At 41.9% G+C, this 16,614-nt stretch overlaps 1 protein-coding gene across 2 annotated transcripts; it reads left to right on the forward strand.

Moving 5' to 3' along the window:
• The first annotated feature begins 641 nt into the window (after positions 1-641).
• LOC128428669 (fibrinogen C domain-containing protein 1-like) lies at positions 642-3,875 on the forward strand. 2 transcript variants are annotated; one of them, XM_053414896.1, is made up of 7 exons: positions 642-1,016; positions 1,111-1,191; positions 1,322-1,346; positions 1,463-1,554; positions 1,743-1,860; positions 2,481-2,660; positions 3,084-3,875. In XM_053414896.1, the coding sequence occupies exons 2-7, from the start codon at positions 1,117-1,119 to the stop codon at positions 3,380-3,382; spliced, it is 789 nt and encodes a 262-aa protein (XP_053270871.1). In that variant the 5' UTR covers positions 642-1,016; positions 1,111-1,116; the 3' UTR covers positions 3,383-3,875. The 2 variants fall into 2 exon arrangements, with proteins under 2 accessions (XP_053270871.1, XP_053270870.1); XM_053414895.1 differs by having other exon boundaries at positions 658-1,016; positions 1,319-1,346.
• Positions 3,876-16,614: the final 12,739 nt, after the last annotated feature.

Below are 16,614 nucleotides of genomic sequence, written 5' to 3' on the forward strand. Positions count from 1 at the left end.
AAATGTCTTCCAAGCTTAAGGAGTCCCAGGCTTTTTGTTTTGAGCAACAACGCCTTTATGTCCAGACAATTCATTTTTCACTTTGACATAGAATATATATATATATATATATATATATATATATATATATATATATATATATATATATATACTGTATATGAAACATTTGTAATATATTATTATTTAATATACAATGCCAACATTTGCTTATTTGCACCAAACACAGAACATACGACTAATGTGGGACAAGTTAGCAATGTCCAAAGTACACGGCTATCCACCAAAACCATCAGAGACATCCTCTGGGTACCATGAATAACAAAGCCCATCTGTCAGATACATGGTCATCCTCTGGGGAGCATGAAAGACTGTGCTAAAAAATATTTTCATAATTGTATTAATCTGTGGCTTTTAAATAAGAAATGATCTATCCCAGAAAACACTGAGTTCTTGTAATTTGCATGCAAATTATCATAACTGTATCATTTTAGACTACTGGATCAGGTTTCAACAACACAGCCACCGTTTCCTATTCGACACAAGTCTTGCGAACATCTAGGCGTGAGATGACCAGAGCCTTGACCAGAACCTGCACCGCCTTCTGAGTGAGAAAAATGTAAAGGAACCTGTTGTTGCAGTAATGTTGGCAGAGGGAGTGTCACACCCAGATTCCTAGCATATGCTGTAAATAAAGGTTCCTATAGCAGTCTGGGCGGGAGCTAACACGGAGTGAAGAAGTTCTATGTTTGACTTAAAAGGTGCAACAAGTTGGGTAAGGTCAGAGAAACAAGTCTGTGAAGACTTGAACACCGCTGCAGCTGAAGATAATAATAAGTTATTCAGGAGGGAGAAGCAGGAAGTGGATCTGTTCCTCAGACTTTTCTCTCCTCCCTCGTCTGACGTCTCAGCCTTTACAGTAAGCTTGAAGGAGGTGTGGCTGTTTAGTCTGAGGGGACAAGGAGCCGGGTCTGTTGTGGAGTTTGACCTGAGCTACAAGTTTCACCGAACACACGCAGGTGAGTGTTTGGAGAAAGAAATGACTGACCAGAGGACTCATTTTGTTGTGCCTGTTTGGGGTCGCTGAGACTAACATGTCACTTTTAAACTCAGCTCAAAATGAAGAGTCTGGTTCCATTTGTTGGACTCATCTTGGTGCTTCTCTTGAGCCAAACAGATGCCAAACAGACTAAGGTAAAAATAAAACTACATAATATATATTTATTTAATATAGGCTATGAAGTCCTCCCTCATGCTGTAATGTCTACCTTTAAGTTGTATATTTTAGAGGTCTCACTTTAAAACTCTTTCTGTTATATAGAAGCAGGGGACGACAGTTTCTTCTCAAGGTACAGAGCATGATGTATGACAGTACATCATGCATATAATGGAAGGTACAAGTTACCCTATATTCATATTGACTGCTGATCCTCCTCTTGTCATTCTCTTGCCGTATAAACCACAGGCACAGACTGCACGCAGATCAAAGCTCTCTCTCCACATGCATCCAGTGGAGTTTATGTAATCCGCCCTCATGGAGTCAAGACCCCGTTTAAGGTATCAAGTATGACATTAAGCATTAAGCATTCTGTCATAGTGACTGTGTCCTGCGCTATGCTTCGCCTACATCTACAGTTTACAATTCTGTAGATGGGGGGGGGGCTCTTTTAAGACAGTAGTAGACCCAAGAAAGTTTCTGCTGCTGCTCTGCAAATCTTAAATAGTATGTATAACTACTTGCTCAGGTGTACTGCGAGATGCGGTCAGATGGAGGCTGGATGGTGTTTCAGAGGCGCAGCGGAGGAGAGGTTTCATTTGACAGAAAGTGGGCTGCATATAAGAATGGTTTTGGAAACCTGACACGTAAGTAAATCATAACACAGAACAGTATTAGCTGCAGTGCCAGGCTATAACCGTGACACGCCCGACAAAACACACAGTGATTCTAAACATTCCGTGATGTCCTTTGTTAGATTCCAAGGAACAGAGAGTACTGACACAATCAGGGGATCAATGGACTGTAAAATAACAACTTCACCTGTTTTTAAATCAATGATTAAAATAAATGTTTTTATTGAAAAAAACTTGTATACTGTATACTGTGTGATTTTTGTATAATTTTTCTATTTATTTTGTAAAGCATTTTGTGATCTTGTTTGGATTAGTGCTATGAAATAAATTATTATTATCATTATTATTATTATAAAGATGTAAGAAAAGCCCCTTCTTATCTAAACACAGGCCGCACTTAACTTTAGGCCTTAATATAAACTACATTACTCTGTTACGATACAGTATGCAACATAGAGGGAATGTGAGAAACAACTTCTACTACTACAACTACTTCATGCAAGCACAAACCTGATTCACTTGCAGACAAGAGTAATACACATCTTTACTGCAGCAAAGACAACTTAAATGGTAGAAAATATGTTTCCAACATGCATGTAAATCCTTTCACCGTGCTCTGCCGATTCCCTCAGACGACCACTGGCTCGGACTGAAGCAGGTTTTCACTGTGACCAAGGACAAGTCGTGGACCATGAGGGTGGATTTATCGGACCACAAAGGGGTCGCCGCCTTTGCAGAGTATAAAAACTTCAGACTGGGAAATGGGAAGAAAGGTTTCAAACTGCATGTCGGGGAATACACAGGAGATGCAGGTACTTTTTCCAAATGTCCCCCTTATTTGCTTTGCTTATATTACATATACTCTGTGTTTCTGTATATATGGATTTCATTTTTACTTTTCAGATCGGCATTTTGCCTCACTTGCCTGCTTGTTTCACGGAGTAAAATGCAAAAATAATAATTTCTTTATGAAAGAGGAATGTCATATTTTTCATCATTCTGAAGTTAGAGCTGCTCTGTGTTAGCAGCTTCAGACTGTCTTGCTAAGGTGGGACCAGTTTTTTTTGTGCAATAGAGCTGAGTTAAGCATTTACAAGCTAATGCAATCATTCAGTGGTTTACAGTTAATGAGAGGAATAAATTCCCTTCTAGAAATAATGAATCACTCATCTGTTTAGTATTCATGACAAATGTAAAATAAGTGGATTTTAAACTATTGCCAACTCTGTTTAAAGGTGATGCCATCCGTGGTGCCGATGGAGGCGTTGACCAGAACGGCTACGGTTTCAGCACTTTCGACCGTGACAACGATGGCTGCTCACCGTGCATCTTTGGTGACATTGCTCAAAACAAATGTACCATGTCAGAGGGCGGCGGCTGGTGGTACAGCCGCTGTGGTTCTGCCAGTCTGAATGGTCACTGGCATCCTGTTGGGGATCACATTGGCTACGGCAGCGGCCTCCACTGGCGAGCCTGGAAATCTCACAGGATGTACTCGGTGAAGACCAGCAGGATGATGATCAAGTCTGTGTGAGAGGAGACCGCACATGTTCAACTTCATGCTGGATTTTGTTGCAGCACAGCAAGATTGGTTTAAAGTTTTAGTACAAGAGTGTCTCTGCCTTTTAATGTTGTTTATTCTTTCCAAATATCTTCAAATATTTCGACAGCTCAGAAACTGTTAAATGTTAAAATAGATATTAAGGCACAAATGATTTCATCTGATGCTAGAGCTATGAGCATCATTTATTTACAGGAATCCCTAAAATTACAGCAATTTCTTTGTAATAGAAACTGCATTCATCTGATCTTTTAATATTTTGAAAGAATGGAAAGCAGGAAAAAGAAGTGTTACTTTGTTGTTGTTTTCAGTGAACTGAGAATTTTGATTCATTTAATGCAACAAAGTCGATATGTAAGGAGCAATTCGAGGCAATAGCAGTGCTGACAAGTCACAAAGTGCATTTCTGTCATTATGAATCATGTTTGTGCAAACATAGTAATTAAAGGCTTTTGGTTAACAATCACACGGTGAGCTTTGTGCCTGGCATCCATTATTTAGCGGAGAAAGATGACGAACAAAGATCTAATATATATTTGACCACATGACATTTTCCAACTGTATCAATTGTCAGGGATTTTCTGAAAGCTCCTTTGAAAACTGACCAACTGAGCAGAAAGTGTGATGAAGCCTTGTATTTTACTCCTTCGTCAGAGAAGTAAGAGATGCAAACATCAAGTTCTCATCCCCTTACTCTGTGTCCGAGGACAGGACAAGAAAAGATTGCCTGAAAGACGTCAAGATACGTCTTGAGGTGAAGACATCATGTAACTCAGCATCAGCTCTACTTTAGATAATACTAGAGCAGTGCCCGTAGTGACCCTGACTGTTTGAAATGGGCTGTTCTCTTGGGCTGTGTTAATGCTCCAGAGCTACATCAGAATAGTCATGAGTGAGTCCTCCTCAAAGAGCTCTACAGTATACTGTCACTCTTTATTTTTTGCCTGAGTTGTATGCAGAGTTGTTTTTATAAACAGTCCATAGTTCAGAGTGAAGTTAGAAAACAGTGTTCATCCTACCTGGTTTATCTGCAATGGAAAATTTGGCTCAGCTAAACGCCCATGTCAACAAATTCCACTTAACCAAACGATTTAAACACCAATCAATTAAATTGTCAAACAAAGCTGATACTGACGAGGATGTTCCTTCCTGCTAACAACACAAGATGGAAACTCAGCAACCACAGTCAGCATGATGTTGCAATGCTGCCATCTCCTGGAGATATTTAACTACTGCAATGTCCAGATTGACAGATTTCCCGCCTTGTCCTCTTCCACCTCACTTCAGCTTTCATTCCCTCCATCATCACCTTTCTTTCCAGTTCATATTTCCCACAGCTAACACGTGAATGTTCTGGTAGCAGTAACGTCTTCAATGTTAAAACTGTTGGTTTGGGAGTTGGTCGGTTTCTTAAGCCTTTCCAAAGTTAAACACACAAGAGAAAAAAATCTGTAAATTCTTGCATGTCTGGCTAACAACCTTATACCTAGAGTAGTAATCCGGGATTACATCCAGGCCAAGGAGCACTTCATACTTTATTATTTTACTGTCAACTGAGTGTGCCCCTCAGTGTTGCCAGGGATACATGAGCGTACACAGTGCTGAACTGGTCACAGTGCTGTGCTGCAGCCAGGGACGAGATGAAGACCGATCACCCATCATGCTGGTGATCAGGGCTTGTAAAAGAAGGGAGGTCAGCATTTGCCCTCTGCAGTACAGTGCCATCTTTCTTCTACTGGCTGTGTTTGTCTTCATCTGTCCACTACATAACAAGGGCATCCTGGAGGTGAGAATCTGCCTCAGAGAAAACCTCCTTGAAGACTCGTCCTTGTTTGAAATGTCTAGTTTTCGACTTCGGGAAAGTCCTATAAAGCTAAACACACATACGTTGACAGATAGATTTGGCTTCGTCAGCTGAGTCTGGTCCACACTCTGCTGAGAATGTGGAACCGTATAAAGTATTTCTGCAGCAGCTGAGTTATTACCCGACAGATCTGGGCTATTTCCCTCGTGTCAAAGGGCCTTTCCTCAACTAGAGAGTTTTCTCCCTCCAAGTTTTCTCTACTGCCAAGGCTGGAAGCCCCAGATTATGTACATATTGAGTCACTAGTTTAGCTTTTCCTTGCTCTGATTTGATTCAGATTTGCACTTTATAATAAAAAAAACTTTACAAAACTAATGTTAGCTAAGTAGAAACAAGAAAAACATACAAGTAGCCTCTTTAATCTTGAGTAAATGGTGCCTCTTACCCTTTTTCGTAGTATCATCATGTATTATAATTCATGTCATAATATAAAACACAAACGTTATGTTACATCCAACATTAAGAGTCTGAACTCTTGATCTAAGCTTTAATAAATCTTGACCTGAACCTGACCTCAGTGTCCAGGCAGTTCCAGCCATATCGCTGAGTTAAGACATGGATTTATCTGAATATATCATTTTTGTTATTGGAGAATTGTCCAAATAACTAACAATTAATATTTTACCAAATGAATTGAGTCAAAAGTATCCAGTGTTGGTGAAAAACACTGGCCACAGTGTACAGTCAGTGACATCGACTGTATGTGAAGATGGAAAACGCGTCTCCACTTCCTCCCACTATCAAAAACTGAAGCCAAAGATTATATTATAGTTTAGTCTTTCATGTTATTTATGTGGTCTTCATGGCCTACGTCTCAAAGCTACTTCGTAGTGTTCTCATTAAATTGGTATCTCAGAAATAATCCCTTTGGGACTATAAACGATTATGTTTTGCACTAAACAGATATTTAATTTAATGATTTCTTCTGGTGGCACGAATATTTCCCAGGGGAACTAAACACTGAGATCGCAGGAAGCACGTGGAGCAGCCACTCCTGCAGTCGCGCGTAAAAGACTGCGACATCACCGGCTCCACTGGCCCAGAGAGGCGGACACGATGGAGCGGAGCAGCTGTGGGGAGCAGCTGTGAGTCAGGGCTGAACACACAGCACTGGGTGTGCATAGACTGGTTTGGGATGTGAGAGATCGGTGGGTGGAGTTACTGAAGCTGCAGGTGCCAGGAGAAGTTGTCCCCTCCGCACCCCGGGGTCGTGCGTAATGCGTGTGGCCGCCCGTGAGGAGGATGCTGGAGCATGAGGCGGGTCCGGACATGCGACTGGTCCGTCAGATCAGCGCAGGAATGAGGATCCAGGCCGGGGCCGAGCACATAGGCTGCAGCAGCAGCAAGGTCGGGGAGAGCCAGGAGAGCCAGGTGATCTGTGTGCAGTGTCAGGACGAGCTGGTGCGGGTTTGTCCGGGGAGTCCGCGGAGTCCTCGAAGCGCCGTCGCCACGCGCCTCTCCTCCGGATCCGCAGGTAAGGGCATCACAGCAAAGAACCAGCAGAATGCAAATATTCCTCATGTTTCATCGATCAATTTCCCTCACAGTCAGTGTAAAGTGAGGGTGTGGTGCTACTGGGCACTAAGTGACGGCTTGGAACAACAAAGTCTCATAAAGAATTAGTGGAATATCACATTCCCTCCAAGACTTTTGAATTGGAACACATAAACATTTCAGTCTATAAGCTTTTAATATGGAGGGCAGGGAACATTAGATACCAAAGCATTAAGATGCTACATTTAATTCAGTAATTGTTTCTTATAGGAGTGTGAGCCACTTGAACAGTCACAATGGTCGTATTGAATTAATAACATATTACTATTGGAATAACTTTTGTTACTATAATCTGTACATTCTAGATTGAGATAAAATAAGTCTTCTCGTGCCAACTTGCTCCAAGACAACAGTCTCCTAATATATAATAGAGTAGAATAAAACAATAGATTATTAAGTTCCACACTTTTAATTGCATGATCTGAGACTGTGTTAAGGACACACACACACACACACACACACACACACACACACTTGCACTCACAAGTCTTGATTAGAGTACAGAACTGTATGTCGTCTTATCTGATGCTCCCGATAACACAGTAGTTAATCCATCAGCCTGTGAAGTTACACTCCTTTAAGACTGTTTCACTACTGGGGGATATTTAAAAAAAAAGCTGCTATAGTTCATAAAGTAGATATTGGCGTCAATATGATACTCGTACAACAGCCTAACAAAATGTTTATCTCAATGTAAAGCACCATCTGATGATGAATTATGAATGTCACTAGAAGCAGCTCTGCGGCTGATCCGATTTGTTAAGTCTCCGTGCTGACTTCCCACAGCTTTGGTAATAAATGATACCTCCCGCAGCTTTATCTCCAAACATGTAAGCGAATACGAGTGCCTGAGCTGAAAAGACTCCCAGTCAGTGATGGATGTCTGTGCTGCTGCCCTTGCGCTTCCCTGCTGCAGCTGGAGGTGTTAGATTGGAGCATAAGGAAATGAGAGTTTTCTATACGAGGTTCTCAAACGGCTAAACAAGCAGAAACGTTTGTATTCACTTCTCTGTGAGATGAAGTAATGTGAGGTGGTACCTGGCTGCAGAGCCACAGAGTCTTTTCCTCTGCTGACACAGATGACACAGAGGGAAATGATTTAACCTCTAAATCCCCAGATAACTAGGAGTTCTAAATTAGGCCTTTAACTTCCAGTGTCAAGGTTATTTTATTAATTGACCATGGAACCTACAAACCACTGTTCCTCATCAAGTAATTCTTGTACTTCAATACTCAAAAATGTTCACTGTATGTAGTTGTTGACTTACTAATTTTCCATGATGGTTATATGCAAGACACACAAGATTGTAAGGACCTTGGTTGATTGTGGTTGAAATTCAGCATATTTAAAGCTTGATCCTGTCAATAGAGTTATGTGCAACATTAAATAACCAGCGTATCGAGTTCAAAAGGGATTATTTTCACAGAAATTAATGGAATATAATATAAAGAATTATGTTTTCTTTTGTGCATAATAATCTGATACTTAAAATCGTTGTGTTTTTATTAGAATGAGACCCTATAGAAAAGGCCTTTCACATATTCGGGGTGCACCGCAGGTTCTCTTACATTTTTTGAGGGGAAGGGGTACCCAGTTGGCTGCAATCTGCAACCTCACCAATAGATGGCACTAAATCCTACACACCAACCCTTTAATTTGAATTGCAGATGATGAAATATCAGACCTTACCTCAGATAGCTATCTTAAAGCTCCACAGCTTCAGTCAAAGACAAACATCTGTGCTGATAAAGCTGGTACCTACCAAACATCAAATGACAAAGTTAGAAACTAGCTAAATGTAATAAAATGTATTTATCAGCTACAAAGTCAGATTCATCCCCTGAGGAAAAGGGCATGTGGAGGCCAACACAAAGCTAACATGCTTTGTGTTGGCTTTATAAGTAGGAAACTGCAGGCTTACAGGTATACCATCGCTATTTTATAGTGTCTGCATCGGTAATGTTAACCATCGAAGGTAGGTAGAAAGTCATCAGACCTGCAATCGAAGTGCAATAGTGCATAATCTCCTCATCTTTATCAGGGCTAATGATGGTTTTCTTCCTGCACATCTTCCAGGCTTATAGGCTAATTCCAATCCCACTTCAAGTGTCATGAATTTCATTCATAGTGTCCTACCACAGTGGATGACTCTGTTCCCTCTCTATATAAATTGGTAGACTAAGGCACTAAAGCTGCCAGAGTCATGGATTTCACTCCCCCAGCTCTGCCAAGGTCAAGGGTTTTCTCCCTGTGTAGTTCAATGTGCGGAGCAGGCCACTGACATTGCAGGATTAGGAGTTTCACTCTAACCGCTGCAGGGTCGGACTTTTACCCAGGCTCTAAGGAAGAGAACAAGGCTCAGTGGTTCAGTGAACACACTCAGAACTTTGGAACACATGCCACTGTGGGATAAAGTTTTTTCCATAATCATCTACTATAAAATCATTGGTTGTGTAATGTTTTACTGGTCACCCATGTTAAAAAAAAACAATGCTTTGGATAGAAGACTAAACTATGTGTGATCTCTGTTCCTCTCACAGACCGTGAGCCCAGCAGCAGCAGCTACAATGTCTCTTCTGGAGACTTCTACAGCTGTGTCAGTCAAATCACCATTGGTAAGTGTACTGTTGAATAACTAATACGCTTCTCTGTTAAAGAGGAAAAATGCTATACATGTTTAATATTTTCTAATATAGATAGAATATAATTTTGTACCTAATATTTTGAAAATACCCTCCAGCGTGATTTGGCGTTGCCATCCCTACACACAAGACAATCTCAGTTTACCTTTTCCCGATGGTGAATGTGCTAACAAATCCAATCAGAGCATCTCTCTCTCAATGTAAGAACCTCTTGAAGACTAATTTCTTCTGAGAGCAGCCAACACCTCCAACACCTCTAATGTCTAACCACCACTAACAGGATCTTCTGCACTTTGTTTTATTGATCATAACTGGTGGTCTCTCACTGCACTGAAGAGTGTGTACAATCACTTGTGAGTCAATTTGATTAAAAGCAACAACCGAAATAAGATTTCAGTAAAGGGCCAAGCAACATCGGATGCAACCGCAGCGAAGAGCAAAACAGTAAACTAACAATTTGTAGTACTTTATATTTATTCCAATCAAATGTTTTATCGGTGGAAAATCCTTTGAACGATTTGATAAACCTCATGGACGCAAACAAGGCATCAAGAAATATAGGATATTAACAAAACCCCTGCATGACATTAACAATATCCACAGGGCAGCTCTTTAGATGACCCCCTCCAATTTTACACTCCAAAGTCTGTGTTGGGGGGGGCCCCAGGGTGTTCTCTGCCTGAGCGACAGAAGTAAAGCCCTTTACGGCTGCAGAAGAAACTGCTCAAAGTCTGACCAATCGTCTCGAGCAGTTCGCTTTAGTCAGTGTCGTTTGGGATAGAAGACTTCAGGTTATAAAATAAAAAATATATCTATATTTGCAATATGAAATGAACTGAGCTTATTACCCGATGTCTTTGGTCTGTCCCCATTTCTGCTTGACGCTCTAATGTAGCAGCTAATGTAGCACACCTGAATTGCTGACCAAACTGTCGGCAGTCAGGTTGTGGTAATGTGGCTGCCAGGGTTCGATAAGGATGGCACTCAGTCGAGCACATATTCCAAACACTCATAGAAACCAGTTCCCTAAAAGTGCTCGATTTATCAAGATGCATGGATAATTCCCTCGGAAAACGGGGAGAATGTTTAATAATGCCCTATGTTATCCTTCAACAAAGTTTGGGTGGTGTGTGTGTGTGTGTGTGTGTGTGTGTGTGTGTGTGTGTGTGTGTAACATTGCCGAGATCATCCTGCTGAATAGTTTGCTGCTATAAATGATAAGCTTTCCAACAGCGGGCCAGGAGAAGGACTACAAGTTAAGATTTGCTAAGCAGTAAGGAAATTAAATATTTCCCCCTGACATCAAACTTATGTTTATATATCAGGGCTTTCAGACAGCAAACAATGCATTGTTGACGAAGCTGTCTGAAATAACTTTTCTGTCTGTCACAAAACTGCAGCCTCCTGCCATTTACAGTTTTCAGACGTCGCCCTGTTAGTGAGGGAAGCTGGAGGCTATGACAGTGAAGAGTTTGGGTTCAGCTCAGGCCACCATGCTGCTGCTGCTGCATGCAGGTGTTCCTCTCCTCTCGCTGTGCTTCATAAACAAATAAATACAACTAATGAAGGGCTGAGGGAGAGTTTGGGTCCGTTGAGATTCACCCTCTTGGTTTTACAAAGAGAAAAAATCGATAGTGTTGCCCTGCACCTGGAGATCAAGCAGACTTAGTGGCCCTCGTGTGATTTAAAAGCCCCGGGCTTTGTTTTAGAGGAAAATACTAGTCAGCATCACTGTAGGTTCTTAAAAGTCCTCATCGATTATAAATGTCCATTAATTCCACCGTTTTTCAATGTAGTCGGAATTTACTGCAGCTGTGCAGCTGACGGACGGAGCTAATCTCCGTCCGTCCTTCAGGGCTGTGCTGATTCTGTGCTTTTTGATTTATCAGGTTTATTGTCTGAATTACAAAAGAATATCAAGGGAGCTTTGGACTTTGTATAAAACAGACATTTATCGTCAACTTTTATAGATGTCTTAGTCACCTACTAGCTCTCTCTGTCTTAATGTGTCACACTGCACTGCAGCGCCTACACCTCTGAAATCACTCCCGCACATTGCTCTTGTAAATGATGGTAACTTTGATGCTACAGTAAATACAGTCCTGTGAAGAATGTCTTTTTGCAAGAGGGAATAAATAATCGAGACGACTGAATGAGACCCAGGAACCAAAGAGACCTAACGCTGCCAGCAGAAGCAATATCTCACTCCCAACACATCTCATACAAATGCTTATCCAGTTTATTAAAAAGTGACACCGAGGGGTTCTGACCAAGAGTCTTTATGTGACGACTTCAATTTTCTCAGCTAACAACCTTCTGTTTTTCTTCATATCTGCTGATATGGACCAGTACATCATTTCAGAGGACAGATTTGACAGCAGTTATTAATATCACATGTTTTTTAAATGCTTTCTGTCCTGATAGTGCTCATCCAAATCGAGCCCCCATTTCGAAAGCTGGCGAGCATGATGCATGATCGTTTTTCTGTAACGCTTTCACTTCATAGACCATTTAAAGAAACCAGACACTATGATTACATGAAGCTCCGGTTGGTAATTTATCTCTGAAACATCTTATTTGTTGAAATCCTCTTCTCGTCCTGATAGACATTTTTAAATAAAGCCGGTCCATTGAAGGACTGTAATTAACACGACCGTTCTGAATGAATGAAACGAATGCCTGTCTGTCACCAATCGATCTGCCTGCCTGCCCATGAAGGAGTCTTTACAAGCCAGAGAGAAAAACACCACTGCAGCAAAGAAGAAGTTAGCGAGCGCAATCGGCCTCTGGCATGTTCATGTGCTTTGGGGGGCGTGGCCTTGACAACAGGACGATGGGAGAGGGTGGGATTTATCCGTTGCATATTTTCAAAATGTCGTCTCCTCTTGCTATAACTCTTCCAGGATCACTAATTCCAGCTTTAAGCTTTAGGAGATCAGCTTCTGTTTTTGGCCACAGTACGACTCCAGGCTTGACAATGTCAGCTCATGCTCATAGAAGGCTGCATAACAAACTGGGATACACATTCATTATTGCCTTTGGAGAAACAAAGGTCATAAAACGTGATAATAACCGTATTAGTTTGAGGTATATATTCTATCCTTGACCTTGAAGAGTAACACCATCCTTTGAAGCACATCTAATCACTAAGTGTAGTATTTCACTGCAGGGACGCTACAGCAGCACTGACTGCCTGGATCACATTCATTCTTTCAATCAGACTTATAAACCCAGAGGAAACATTTAACACTGTCAGTTTATTTTCCCAGAATCCTTCCATCCACGTGAAGGTCTTCCACCGGTCTCCCCCCCGTGTGATTACTCATGAAAGTCCGTTCAGACTCGTCACGTGTGGCCCAGATACCTTCACCTGCGTTTGTTTTCTTACCTCCGAAGGCGCGAGGAAGTGAAGGTGCTACATATCTGGGCCTCGCTCTCCTCAGAGAGCCACGTGGGCACATTTTTCTGATGACTGCGACACAGATATCGCTTAGAACACACTACGTCCTGAACGGCTGCGCACCGTGAGTTTTTGGAGGTCGTCCGGATGGATGCCAGGTGTTGATTACCTCACCTCCACCCACCACCCACCACCCACACCACCCCCCCGGCCGCCATTTCAGGTCACTTTCATTGGAGGTTGGGGGTTGTCGGCTCAATGAAAGGTCTTGAACTTCTATGTGAAGTGCCTTGAGATAATGTTTGTTAGGATGAGGGGCTATGCAAATACAATTTGAATGGGTGAATGTAGCTAACAATTATTTAAAGGGGACATATTATGCCCATTTTACCACAGTTGATATGGTTCCTTGGGGTCTTAATGAAATGTCTGTAACATATTTTGGTCAAAATACCACAAGGATCATTTAAAACAGCACCCTTTTTACACTGTCTAAAACAGCCCTCCTCAGATTGACCTGTTTTGAGTGCCCCCCTCACCCCCGGTGAGCCTGGCTGCGAGAGCCCCAGCTCCCCAGCGCAGCCCCGCAGTGGGAGTAGTGGGAGCAGTGGGAGTTTGAGCTGGCGCAGCAGCAGCATCCTTCCACACTGTTGAGTCAACGTTTAGAGGTGTCCCGGGGGTCCCTTGTTTATGCGGCCACTTAAATGTCTGACGGGTAGCAGCATCGAGCTAACGCTAGCCGGGCTCCACTGGCCCGGATAGCACGCGAGCTAACGCTAGCCGGGTAGCCGCCCCCCCCCAGCCGGGCCGGTGGAGCCCGGCTAGTGTTAGCTCGCTCGTCCAAAGCCATGTAGCGAGACTCCCTACATGGGCATGGTGTGACTATGACGTTTATTTCGGTCGTAATCCCATTGGACGCACTCTAGCGTATCGTTTCTGAACTAGAGGAACCGGGAGTTGTTTTTTTCCAGAGTTTTCGGGATGGTAGACATGCCAGATACCTTTTCGGAAAGTCTGAAAATCCTCCGGCGTTGTAAGCGTCCATCAAGAATGAATGTTTGTTATAATTAAATGTTATGGGCTGACGGCCAATCAGTCTAATGAGAACCTTTTTTCCTCAATCAGCTTGATAGAGTCCCACATTAACACAACGTTTCTTGCCAAAGATGAAACAGTGGGTTGAAGTGAGTCATTTGGGAAATTGCAATGCGACACGTTTCTGAGCACCAGTCGTCGTTGAGCAACATTTGAATTAAATTTCCTTGGCTATACCGCTGGAGACCGAGCACGCCTACAAGACACTTCAAATATGTCAAATCAGATCAAACACAGATATTTTTGTAAACTGGAGAGGTCTCTATTTTGTATAGGAGTAAAAAGAAAGAATTTTATATGGAATATACTCCTTGAATGTTTTTATTTGCAAACTTTCGCTCACTTGAAAGAGAAAGAGAGAGAGAGAGAGAGAGAGAGAGAGAGAGAGAGAGAGAGAGAGAGAGAGAGAGAGAGAGAGAGAGGTTAGATTTATCTTGTTAAAAAGTGTTGTACTAGACAAATTTCCCTCCGGGACAATAAAGATCTCACTGCTCCAGTTTTTGCAAGTGCTGACTTGAGCATTAACATTATTCCAGGGGACGCCCGGCCTCACTGGCGTGAAAGCCCCTTTATACTTTTTAGGGGATTGAAAGCAGTAAAACAGCAGAGATGAGATGTGAAGCTCAGATGAAGCCTCTCTCGTCTTCCTCAGCTGAATGTGTGGTGTGAGGCTCAGAGACAGCCAGGCGTTCCTCTACCCCGCTATTGATTGGGCCGTGTTTGTTCTTTGCTGATGTGCCTCCGAAATCTGCTGGGCTTTGTGTTTCACAGGAAACCAGGAGTTGTGTGTGTGTGTGTGTGTGTGGGGGGGGTTCCTTAGTCCCACCTGCCCTCTGGTGTGTTACATAACAGCAGTGTGCAGGAAATCAATCTCATCATTTATACGTACTGTATATTATGCAACTCAGCATTGTCCTAATTCACAGAACTTTCATTTTAACTTCCATACATACTTAATTCAAAGTATGGTCTGATCTATACTTTGCTTGTGATGACCTGCTGGTTATGGATAAAGGAACTGTACATATTACTGCATAGTCATAGTCCCAACAAAGTCTATGAGTCCTGGAGTCTGACTCATAACCGATCAAAGTCTAAACAGTCACACAAATCATAGAAATGACAAAGCAAATTTTATCCCGAGACATTATGTCTACGTAGGCAGTCGCAGAGACAAGCCAGTCACTGAATCCCAGACTGCAAATATTTTGTTAATTTAGTACAGTACTATATGAAGTAATTAAATAGACAAATGATATTTAATTCAGTACAGTTTAAAATGATTATAAATTAATGAAAGTCTTATGGAGAGTTCAGGCATATAAAACCAGAGGAGCAAACTAATCCAGAGGAGAACAGGCAGAAATCCAACCCTCGGATAAAGCAGGAACTCCTCAACACAAAACCCCTCCTGAAGACGGCATACTATTAATAAAGTAAAATGAAAAAATGTTTTGTCTCTTTTACTCAAACAAAAAGATGTGCGTAAAAGCTAGAAGCTAGAAATATGTGCTTTTCTCTCGACAGCTTGTATATTTTGTTCTGCTAAATATGAGATTATCGTGAGTTTGTTGGTGTTCCATGAGTTACATGACATTTGTTGTGTTTAGCAAATCCTGTCCTGTGTGTAGCCATCAATAAAATACTGGGCAATGACCTCACCTTACCTTCAGTTGGATTTCTTTATGCTGGTGACAGCTTTTACCACTAGAGGGCAACATTGGTAAATACTTTACAGTCATACTTTTGACTGATTCTTGTCTCCCAGCATCATAAAGAGAAAGAGTTGTGTTTGTAAATACAAACAAAAAAAATCCCATATTTATCAAGTACAATAGAGAAGACCATTGTTGTTGGGGTTATGTTTCCTTTTTAGAGCGGAAATAATTAATCCAATTAATTATTTTTTAACAATTTTGACAATTGATTATTGGTATTGGTCTTGTTTTTTTTGCAAAAATACCAAAACTTGTATTGCTCAAATAAAAAGTAAAGTATTTACAAATGAAAGTATTTGATGCTTTAGTGTGTCATACATGTTAATTTATGTTATTTTTTGACACTTGAAAAATGTGTGTTCGTTTTCGAACATACCTCAAACATTCCTTTGGTCTGATTGCGTTTGCAGGGTTTGAGCTCGGCGGTCAAGTGGCTATCGAGTTCTCCCACTGGAAGAGTCCTTTCCCAGCGAGCGGTCCCAATCTTCCCAGTCCGGACTGCGTTCACTCCGAGGCCACCGCCATCCCGCCCATCAGCGAGCATCCCGAGCCAGTGTCCTGCCCGGCGTCGCTGTCCATCACCCCGCTGCCCACCTTCAGTGCGAGCCAGGAGACGCTCTGTGACAGCAGCACAAGTACGTGAAGATTAGTGAAATTCATTTTTAATAAACGGGAGGCATCAGGAGGAGCAGACTAATGTTTCCATTTGTAAAACCCAGATCAGCTCGGAGTGACTGAAATGCTCCATATTTTCCAATAAGCCTTAAACAGAATTAATATTCTCCAAAACCAGTATTTTACATAAAAACTATACTCATGAGTCATTCTCATGTCCACACTGGTCCAGATGACATCCCTTCCTGAAAATGAAACATTTACAGTCACACAATGAAATCATTGAAACCCTCCAGACAAAGTTTACCCCTGAAAC

Source organism: Pleuronectes platessa, chromosome 22, assembly GCF_947347685.1.
Source record: "Pleuronectes platessa chromosome 22, fPlePla1.1, whole genome shotgun sequence".
Lineage (NCBI taxonomy): Eukaryota > Metazoa > Chordata > Actinopteri > Pleuronectiformes > Pleuronectidae > Pleuronectes > Pleuronectes platessa.